Here is a 10,877-nt window from a genome sequence, read left to right on the forward strand (position 1 = left end):
AGCACAATTATCTTGGTAGTTTAATTTATATTTTCAACATATAAACTTTTCAAGGCTAAATAAGTATTTTTATTTTACCGCTAAGACACAAACTTTTCCCATTTTATTATTATTATTAATTTTTTTTTTCTTGTCTAAATTTTATAAGTTTACGTTTTTTTCATTCCTAAAAAATTTATTGTATGACAAAAAGATGAGGGTTTACGGAAATCCAGCAGAGTCCGAAAAAAAAGAACCGACAACCCGCTCCACAAAATGGCATCGCGGCGAGACGAGTAAATACACTCTGAAACAACACACTGTTTCTTTCATACGACCAGCAGACGAAGCTCCACCTGCAAAAACAATGAAACCTCCCACCCCCTTATTAACGGTGGTATCAATAGCAATAATAATATCACTATCCAGTCTTCCTTCCTCCTCATCATGGCAAATCCTTACATCTCACAATTTCACTTCTCAGATCCAACTCCATCCTCACATCCTCCTTCTCCTCACTCTCCCCTGTAACTAACTAACTAACTAACTCCATTTCCTTCATCTCTTCATTTCAAATTCAATAATAATAATTATATAACAATGATTTATTCACGTTACTATCTAATAATGCGTTTTTTGTAGGGTCTGGCGAATCTCGCTCTCTTATGAACGATCTGTCGCTCGTAATCGCCGATAAACCCAAAGATTTTTCCACTCTTAAATTAATGTTTATGCATATCAATAAAGAGAATACGGTTACGGATTCAATTGGTGTTAGTGTTGATGGAGCGTTAACTGTTATTTATTTTCATTATTCTGAGGCTTATAAGTATAGAGGAAGATTTGCGGCCAAAATTATACTTTCTTCGTTGTATCATTATATTTCCGTTGCGCCCGAAGAGGTTCCCTTTAAAGTGCTGAATACGAATAGAGATTTTACAGCGTTCGTTGATTCAGCTGATGAGACTTTGGTTCTTGTTGATTTTTGTGGATGGACGCAAAAGTTGATAGGCAACAGTAAGAAATTCAATGGAACACAAAATAATACTATTGGTAAGTCGTAAATTTTCTTCCCTCTGTCTTAAATGTTGCTCTCACTGTAAATGTCATTTTTGCCGATGCACCATTCTTAACAAAATGATTAGTTTAGTTGTTTTCCGTGGTATAATAATATGGAAAGACTAAAATATTAATAGTTGATAATAGTTGTAAACTAGTTATGAAGTTGTTAAGGTGGATTATGTAGTAATATGAAAATACTATTGGAAAAAATAATAATTGTTGTCTTAGTATTCTCAAGTGACAAATATTTGTGACAGAAATATTTCAAAGGTGATCCTTATAATGAGACGGAGGAAGTAGTTATTAGTAGCTTATGTAAGCATAATTAACCTCCATGAAATTGATCTTTGCCAAACATTTGCAATAGCATTTTTGAGCTTAGTTTATAACATAAGCATTTGGGAAAAATTATAAAAATAGCTTATGAATATGTTTTGTAAGCTGTTTCTAGCATATTTTTTTTTGTAAGCTTCTCAAGATAGATTGTAAGCGATGGCTTATGAACAAGCTTATGCAGAAACTATTACCCTCCTCTTCGAGTGCTGTCCACCCGAAACTTTGTTTGTATAGGGATAATAATTGCTGATAATGTAAACAGCTTTTTGATATGTATATGCAACTGCAAATATCTCATTGAGTTTAAACACTCATAAGTTCTTATATAATAAGTGCTTCTTGAACAAACAGTTATTAAACTCTTTACCCAATTGCTTTCTATTTTAGAATTTAGAAATAATTTATTTATGTAGTACTACTATTTTCTATGATTTGACTTCACTATTTACAGATGCTTCACATCTCTTTTTTGAATGCTTATGTGCATGTATATGTTACTTGGAATGTGTTATTGGCTATGATGCTCATAAGAAGACGAGTTACTATCTGTATGTGGTCATTTTCCTTGCAGGGCTTCACCTTGGAATGGGCTTTAGTGGAGAGAATGATAGAATACCGGTGTCAAGGGGGAAGACTAACCAGAAGGTTGCTGGTATTATCTAAGTTTGAGTTTAAATAATCAATACATAATTTCCTTCCTTTCTGTTTTCATTTTCTTTTCCCCCATAATCAGAGGGCATGTGCATGGCTGAACACAGCATCAATAAAGGGTTTTGGGAAGCTCCTTGGCTCGGGGAATTTACTTCAGTAAATGATGACCGATTGTGGGTCTTCAAGGATCAGAATAGTCATTATCTACACTCCTGTTCATATGAAGCATTTGAGCGTTTCCATTCATTCTACGAGAAATTCATGAATGCTGCGAAAGAATTCTTTCTGCCTCTTGAACGACATAGATTTGGTCTGGTTTTAGATAGGGCGATGCTTTCATCCTTAGGTGTTGGCGATTCTGGTTCATGGTTTGCAGTTCACTACCAAGCTGGGTGTTCAAGTTGTTCAAATATTCTTAAAGAAGAGGATGACTTGAACAATGTTTTGCAGAGGAACAATTATTTTGTCAAAGAGGTGAATACAACTTTTCTAACTGTTGTTCCATGTTTTGTGGTGTGTATGTCAAGATGTTATATGTCGTTGCTTCCATATCCCATCTTTGACTGTACTTGTAATGAATCAACTATTAAGTTGTTAGGTTAAGACATATGAATGATTTTACATTGCAATTCCAATGGTATAACTGTAGACTAGTTTTTTCAACTGATGTAGATACACCCCCCAGTATGAAAGTGTTATGCTTCTTTCAATCAACTAATCCTTTTTTTGTTGTTGAGATTTACATGGTTTTCTTTGTTTTAATTTAGTTGGAAGGTAATGAACATGATCAAGAAGCCACTATACCAGCAAATAAGCCATCAGTGCTTCTATTTGTTGATAGATCATCCGACTCCTCAGAAACCTGGGGAAAAAGTATGGAAGCTCTTAAAGCTCTTAGAGTATTGGCTCAACATGTGAATCAAATGGATAGAAAGAATAATGATAATCACAAGAAAGTTGTTATCCAAAATTATCGTGGCACAAAAAGTACACCTGATCTTCTCAGGTCAAAGTTGTTGATGAAATCTCAGAAAATTAAACTAAACGAGAAGATATCCTCCATCACGATTATTAATGAGGGTAAGCAAGTTAGTGTGGATAATGTAGCTTCTGATCTACGAGTGAGTTCTTTGAATGAGTTATTGGGTTACCTTGTCCAGCACAAGAAGGACGGAAAACTAAGTTCTCTAGCAAAGGATTTAGGTTTCCAACTTTTATCTGATGATATTGACATCAATTCAGCCAATACACAACAACAATTGCATTCCGTTGTTCAATCAAGTCAAATTTCAGCAGAAACTTCTCAAGATCATACAAATACTGTAACGAGGGATGGCTATCCATATAGATCTGCAATAGAGCTCGAGAAAAATCCCAAATTGGTTATGCTATCTTCTCAGCACGGCGGAGACAAGAAATCTTCGATTGCTATTGGTGAAGAGATAAGAGCCGTGCAATCTGAAAAATCTGTCACAGATCACAAACTTCCCAGCACCAAAATTAGTAAATCAGAAATAGATAGCCCCACAGATGGTTCTTCTGATGGAAACAAGTATGGAGGAGAGCAGGATCATTTTCATGGTTTTAATGGTTTCTTTTTCTATTCTGACGGTAACTATCAATTACTTGAAAGTCTCACTGGTGCTTGTAGAATTCCATCTATGGTCATAGTTGATCCCTTTTTGCAGCAACATTATGTCTACCCTGAAGGAAAAAGTTTCAACTCTGCTTCACTGTATAGTTTTCTTTCGGAGTTTCTTAATGGTACCCTGCTTCCATATCAGCGGTCAGAACATGTTCTTCAAGGCCAAAAGGAGGCCAGGCATCCTCCATTTGTTAATTTGGATTTTCATGAGGTGGATTCTATTCCTCGAATCACAGCTCATACTTTCTCTGAACTCGTTATTGGTTTCAACCTATCTAACAAAGAAAACACTTCAAATGCATGGAATAAAGATGTCTTGGTCTTGTTTAGCAACAGTTGGTGTGCATTCTGCCAGAGAATGGAAATGATTGTTCGTGAAGTATATCGGTCCATCAAGGGCTATGTGGATACATTAAAGAGGGGATCTCAGAACGTTTCTGACCATGGTGAGAATTTAGACCATATACATGTGTCTGTCTGTCTCTACCACCCTATATTTTACTTGTTTAATGTTTAGCTTATTTATTTTTAGCGTGTTTTTGCTAAAATGAGAGTATCTCGTGGCTTTTTGTTTTATAAGTTGTTCAGTCAGTGGCTTCAATATTGGCAATTAGCTTTTCCTGTTTCTTTTATGCATATAGTTCCCATCATCTGCATTTCACTATCAAATTGATTTTAACTTGATCTTGAAATGCTAATTTTTACTTGTAATTTGTAAATGAGTTTGACACTTATTGATTAAAAATGGTTATTGTCCTATTTGGTGGACTTTATTGAAGTTGGATGTTGTTATTTGAATCTTTTATGGAAGAATCTTCTGATGAAACGGTAGATACAGTCTCTAACAGTTTGACAACTGATTGCTGCATGGCAGAGGATTTTGATTATGTTATGATGAAGATTCCGACAATCTACTTATTGGATTGTACATTGAATGACTGCCATTTGATACTCAAGTCAGTTGATCAGGTACTTTTGGCTCTATGCTTTCCAGGTCTCAATGTTCCATATCGTTTTTATTCATTATGGATTTTTGTCACACTTTTTCCAAACAATATTGAGATTTGAGATTACTAGTTGGTTGTATTTATTTGGCACTATATTTCTGAGCTGTATCATTATTGTTGGGCGGGGCCAAATGAAGATGATGGGATGTCATTGTTGAAGTTGTGAGATTTTAGAGAAAAGAAGGAGAGAAAATAATAAGAGTTTGAATATTATTGATAATAGTTTTATGCCATATTGATTACAAAAGACTCGATATTAATCTCTATTTATAGAGAAACATAAACTCAATCCTAAATTAGGAACAAATCATAATAATAATGAGAGACATTTTAAGATATCTCAATGATTATAAATTGATCCTAGAAAATAGCTCAAGATACTTTAATATAATATAATATAATACATATTATTAGATATTTTCTAATATTCTAACAGTCATGTTACTTTTGAAAAAAACTTTTGCTATAACAATGATAATAGCAAAAGCTTTCTCCCACTAGGTAGGGTTGACTGCGAGGATCAAACAAACATTAATATCTCATCATAAAATAATGTCTTGGTTTTAGCCATTTTTTTTAGAATATTGGACTAAAATGGTTTTTGTGGTTTAAGCAAAACAAAACTTAATTTTTTTGTCAGGCTTGAACTAAGAGTCAGTAGCTATTTCTGAGCCTGGAATGTGTAGTAGTAACTGCTTGTACAACTGTTACTCATTCATGTAGTTGTATAGATTAGAAAAGAATTTTCGATGGGGATAATTGTTTTAAATTTTACATTCTTGCTATCAACAGATATCATGAAGAAATATGATGAATCTCATCTATGATTTATTTGAAACTTGTATCATTGAATGTAAGTAGTTAATTGTCTGGCTGTAAATTTGAAATTTTATGCAGTTAAAAGTTTTGGACTCCATAGGCGCTTGTTTAGGACATCTAGTTAATATTGTTTTGTGTATGTTATATATGCAGAGGGAGGTTTATCCTGCACTGGTTTTATTTCCAGCAGAAAAGAAGGAACCCCTTCTTTATGGAGGAGATGTTGCTGTAATTGATGTTATGAAGTTTGTAGCAGAGCAAGGAAGTAACTTTCATCATCTTATCAGAGAGAATGGTAAACGCTCATGTGATGTACAATTTTTGTTTGTATGCATTGGATTATTAGAAAGCATCTGAATCAGTTGTTGTTGATGTCAAACTTGGATCAGACACTTATCATTGCTGCCCCATCCCTGTTTCCCATCCCTTTATATTCCTGGTATCCACTTATACTAGGCTACACTTAGACTTCAGAGGGACCTGACTAGTCAAGTCACAGATTCTGAGCTAGTGTATCTTCTATTGACTTGTGCTTTTATTAGCATATTATCTTTTAATTTATTGTCGTATGTTTTGTCAAACTGAAACATTAATTATCTTAGTCTAAATTCTTTTCTGCCATGATTCCAGTAGCAGTTCTGTGGCGGTCTGAAAAACTAGTCAGGAATCAGAACTTATATGGTACTTTGCAAACTGAGGTCCATGAGGAATCGCTTCATACGCGGAACAAATATCACAGGGCCTCAGATCAAGATAGAATACTTGATCAGATGGTCAAACCTAACATGATTAATTTACATGTATCAAATGGAAGGCATGAAACATTGCCTCACGTGGTGGTTGGTTCGGTGCTAATTGCCACAGAAAAGCTTTCGGGGGCTCAGCCATTTGGTGGATCCAAGATTATCATTGTGGCAGCCGATCAAATAACTGGATTTCAAGGTCTTATCATTAACAAGCATCTAAAATGGAGTTTCCTGCCTAAATTGGAAGAAGACTTGGAAAAATTGAAAGAGGCTCCTTTGTCCCTTGGGGGTCCAGTTGTGAAAACTGGAATGGTTCTTTTATCCTTAACTAGAACAGTTTCCAGAAATAATTTACCTGAAATCCTACCTGGAATTTACTTTCTTGATCATGTAGCGACAATTGGTACAATCCAGGAGCTGAAATCAGCAAATCAACAAGTTGCCGATTACTGGTTTTTCTTTGGGTACTCTAGTTGGGAATGGAAGCAGTTATATAATGAGATAGCGGAAGGAGCTTGGAACTTGAGTGAGGATGGAGTGAGTCATTTACAATGGCCTTGACTACCATTTACTCATTAATCTTTACTGTACGAATAACATTGTTGATCTCCTTGTTATTTATAGAGTTAATTTAAAAGGAAAATATAGTAGAAACTAGAGAGTAACATCCAGCATATTGTGATACATTAAAAGGTTTTGTAGTGGATGATTAAGAATATGTACTTTTATGGGTTTGTGCATTCATTTCCTCTCTGGACTTATGTTATCTTTGATCCTTGTTAGCATCTAGTCAAATTAGAAAAGGAGAAAGCAGCTAACGTAATAAATAATCAAGTAATATGAAACTAATCTAAAGAAATATGATGAAAAAGTTATAAAAAATGTGCAAGGTAGTAGGATAGTTTATGAGTTTTATTTCATGAGTGGCAACCATGTTGTGAAGCACATCCCCATTTCGTATTCTATACACACAATTTCTTGATCTCCAAGCTTGGCCTCACTTAACAAAGGGGGCTACAGTTTTATAAAACAATTTTTTATAAAAAATATCTAGAAAGTTTTACCCTTTACCCCTATTTCTATATCTATATTCCATAATTTTATAAAATTGCCAAATATTATACCTTCAATTTTTTTTTTACTATTTTATCAATTCAAAGTTTTTATTATTATTATTATTATTATTTTTTTTTTTTAAATTTTTTATCATTTTATTTTTCTGAAGTCAGAAAAAAAAATTTCGGTAGGTAAAAGTTCTTTGAAAAACTTTTTTGAAAAATTTCAGTATAAACCTTATTTTTAGAAAACTTTTTTCAAGTTTTTCTATACTTTTTACTGAAAAACTTAAAAAAAAATGAAAAAATTGTATTACTTTCATTGAAAATACTTATGATAAGATAAGTGTTTCCGGAAAATTTTCTAAGAAAATTTTCCTTGTCTATACCATAAATAATAATTAATACCATAAATAATAATATTAATTAATACACCATACTATAAATAATAATATATCATAAATAATTAATACACTATATATACATCATTAAATATATCATAATACATTAAAAATAATACACCATAAATATATCTAAAATAATTAATATACCATAATAATTAATAATTAATAATTAATACATCATAATTAATAATCAATACACCATAAATTATCATACTTCCGGAGCAGCATCCATAAATGATAAAAAAATAAAAAAATGGTAACTTTTTTATATATATGAAGATATTTTAGTATATTTCTTTACAATTTTATTAATTTGTTACCAATCAAACAACTAAATTTTCTTAAATAATTATATGAATTTTATAACTTCTATTTTTTATTTATTTAATATTATCTATGTCTCTAATTATAAGTACAATGTGAGAAACAAATTTCTCCATAAATATAACACCCTTTTAATTTTTTGTGGGTACAAACACATTTTAATTTACTGGTTGCATTTATTCATTTATCTATTTATTAAAACATACTCCTTATTAATACTAAATACTACAAATTTATTTTGAAATATGAAAAATTAATTTCAACACATTCAAATACAAAAATTATATTTTAAGAATACTAATCCATAAAATGAACGTGTTAACTATCCTATCAAATTTGTAAAAATAAATAAATAGCAAAATCATTCTAAAAAAAAGAGTAAATTACAATTTCAACAAATTTATTGATTAAAGGTCGAATCCTTAGATTATTTAGAACCATACTGAAATTAATGATTCCCCGGATGAATATTCAACCATAGATATTTGAAGAACACAACACAAGGTTAATGGAGGAAATAATATACTACTCTACTCTATATCAGCAGCGCCGTTTACGTGGTTTTCGATTGCACCCAACTCAAACAACTCCAAAGTTCTAGTTTCTTTTGCGCTTTGTTTTCTTCGAATAATAAATTAAATAAAAAATGCATAGTCATTTGAGGAACGACGAATTTGCTCCTATGACAATAGGAATAGCAAAACCAACAAGCATTTCTATGCTTTCTTCAACCCAGGTTGGTATCCCTTTTTCATTGCTAACCAATTTTCTTTGATCATCGCGACTTTTGTTTCTGCTCTTCGTTGCTTCATAGACTTCTTTACTCTCTCTTCAATTCTTCCATCTGTTTTTAATTTTTGGTGAAGTGGTGTCATGTATTACGAATTATTTGAATGAATTGATTTTGTTTAATACTGAGTTGAATCTAAAGTAATTTGAGGCTCAAAACCAATTCTGGAGGCAAAAGCTCCAAATTCTAAGAGTTAGTTAGAATCAGTCTTGGAGTCAAAATCAATTTTATTCGAATATATTCAAATATGTTAAAATCAATTTTATACCTCTAGAATCTATTTTACATCATCTAAAAGTGAAATCAAATATACACATAGTATGTGTAGTTTTGCAATCTATTATTTGGAGTTTACTTACTGGAGACTTGGATCAGAACTTTTCAATTGAAGATAATATCATTAATGAAATTGCATAATCACTAAAACATGTTGTTTAGAGAGTAGTTTGGTAGAAAAATCTCCAATTGCAATTGGCCAATAGATTTTAATGTTTTGACTTTTGAGCAATAAGGGTTACTGAGAGGAAGGAAAGTGATCAATGAACAATTGTTAAAAATTATTTTTGGAGCAGAGTGATATTGGGGCATTGTTTTCTGGTTGATGATTTTTCCTTACCTTATGCTTGTTTGAGAACATGATAAATATGGTGGGGGACAAAATAGGGTTGAAGATTTCACTTACCCTATGCTTGTAGATGATGAAAAGTTGTTTTTGTCTTGCTTACGTGATATGTTAATGTAATTGTTTTTGGTATATTTGGCTCTCACAATTGCAGTAGAGACTAGAGTTAACTTCTAATTTTGAGGAAGGGGTAACATCTAGTGAGCATTTGGCTAAACAATGTAATCAAGCGGTTATTAACACTGATCATATGAGAGCTTATAGCTTAAGCACAAATTCAATAAGTTCTTACTGTTTTGATGTACACTTTGAAATTATTTGTGTTCTCAATGTTTGCGTTCATTGTAAATAGAGAATCTGAGGGTCGATGAGAATCAAAGAGTGGAAGGAGGTTTAAGCATTGAATATACTATTTCTGTAATTCTATGGGCTATCTCAGAGAGATGATTAAAGTTAGTTGAAAACAACTTATGAGATAAGTCTAAAGAAGCTCTTTCAAATGCCCTCTTAAAATATCATATATTAGATAATGTGTAGATAACGTGTCATGTTCTTAATTTGTAAATTACTAAGGGAGGAGGGTGGTGGATCTGGGTCAATAAATCAGTGGTGTCGATTCTAAGTAATCAAAACATTGGAAACTCTTGGGATGTGGTTTTTCTTGTAATTGTTGAGTTGTGACCCCTAGGGATTTGTGATGTATTCCTAAAATTAGGAAAATCTTACACAGAAAAACAGAACAAAGTGTATGCTAACTTGTATTACTTAGCTGTTATGACTTATGGTTTGTTTAGTCATTTATGGTAAACAAATGACTTCATGAACTGTATTGCTTGCACTATTTTGTACAGTTTTAAAATTTGCATTAGTTTCTCATGTAAGTCACATATAGGAGGAGCGATATGTAGCTCTGGCTATCGAGAATTTTGAGACGACTTGTTGGGGTTGTGGACTTCATCTTTTGCTTCCATCCCATGCATCAGTTTTCAAATGTGGCTGGTGTGGGGCCATAACGAATCAGAGCAAACCAAAATGTGACAACCAGGGCTTTAGATGGAGACTACTGCGTGATCGATGCATTGTTACCATTGTGCTCATGTTTATGTTCTTTCTAATATGTAAGCCACTGTTGTTCCTCGTGTTATTGTGAATTTGTGATATCTGTTGTAGTAATATAATCATTGAGTTAATTTCATAGTAATATATAATTCATAGGATTCACTTACTCTTTCAAAAATGAATAGACGTCTACTGCATTATTTTATACTTATATGTTTAATTTCTTTTGTGCAGTTGGCGGGGTGTGGGCAATTTATCCTGTTGTCTATTCTATCAGTCTTTTTGGGATTTTTCACTCTGTCATTACGGCAATCTTGTCTATAGCCACCCTTCACTCTTTCAGGCTTGCAGCATTTCGTTATGCCGGCACACCACCTA

At 32.6% G+C, this 10,877-nt stretch overlaps 2 protein-coding genes across 3 annotated transcripts in view; both read left to right on the plus strand.

The window, feature by feature from the left end:
• Positions 1 to 210: 210 nt before the first annotated feature.
• LOC101504521 (uncharacterized) lies at positions 211 to 6,993 on the plus strand. Of its 2 annotated transcripts, none has more exons than XM_004505671.4 (8): positions 211 to 506; positions 622 to 1,032; positions 1,949 to 2,029; positions 2,111 to 2,502; positions 2,796 to 4,119; positions 4,548 to 4,642; positions 5,653 to 5,794; positions 6,133 to 6,993. In XM_004505671.4, exons 1-8 carry the CDS (start codon positions 347 to 349, stop codon positions 6,804 to 6,806), a joined length of 3,279 nt encoding a protein of 1,092 aa, XP_004505728.1. In that variant the 5' UTR covers positions 211 to 346; the 3' UTR covers positions 6,807 to 6,993. The 2 variants fall into 2 exon arrangements, with proteins under 2 accessions (XP_004505728.1, XP_004505727.1); XM_004505670.4 differs by having other exon boundaries at positions 212 to 506; positions 6,130 to 6,993.
• Positions 6,994 to 8,443: 1,450 nt separating this feature from the next.
• The window catches only part of LOC101505250 (protein S-acyltransferase 11), a 5,206-nt gene continuing 2,772 nt past the window's right edge, over positions 8,444 to 10,877 (plus strand). Inside the window, exons 1-3 of the mRNA XM_073369723.1 lie at positions 8,444 to 8,764; positions 10,333 to 10,558; positions 10,734 to 10,872. Of these exons, the coding sequence (XP_073225824.1) occupies positions 8,675 to 8,764; positions 10,333 to 10,558; positions 10,734 to 10,872 (455 nt within the window). The 5' untranslated portion in view covers positions 8,444 to 8,674. The remainder of the gene's footprint in view (positions 8,765 to 10,332; positions 10,559 to 10,733; positions 10,873 to 10,877) is intronic.

This window comes from Cicer arietinum, chromosome 6 (genome assembly GCF_000331145.2).
Source record: "Cicer arietinum cultivar CDC Frontier isolate Library 1 chromosome 6, Cicar.CDCFrontier_v2.0, whole genome shotgun sequence".
In the NCBI taxonomy this organism is placed as follows: domain Eukaryota; kingdom Viridiplantae; phylum Streptophyta; class Magnoliopsida; order Fabales; family Fabaceae; genus Cicer; species Cicer arietinum.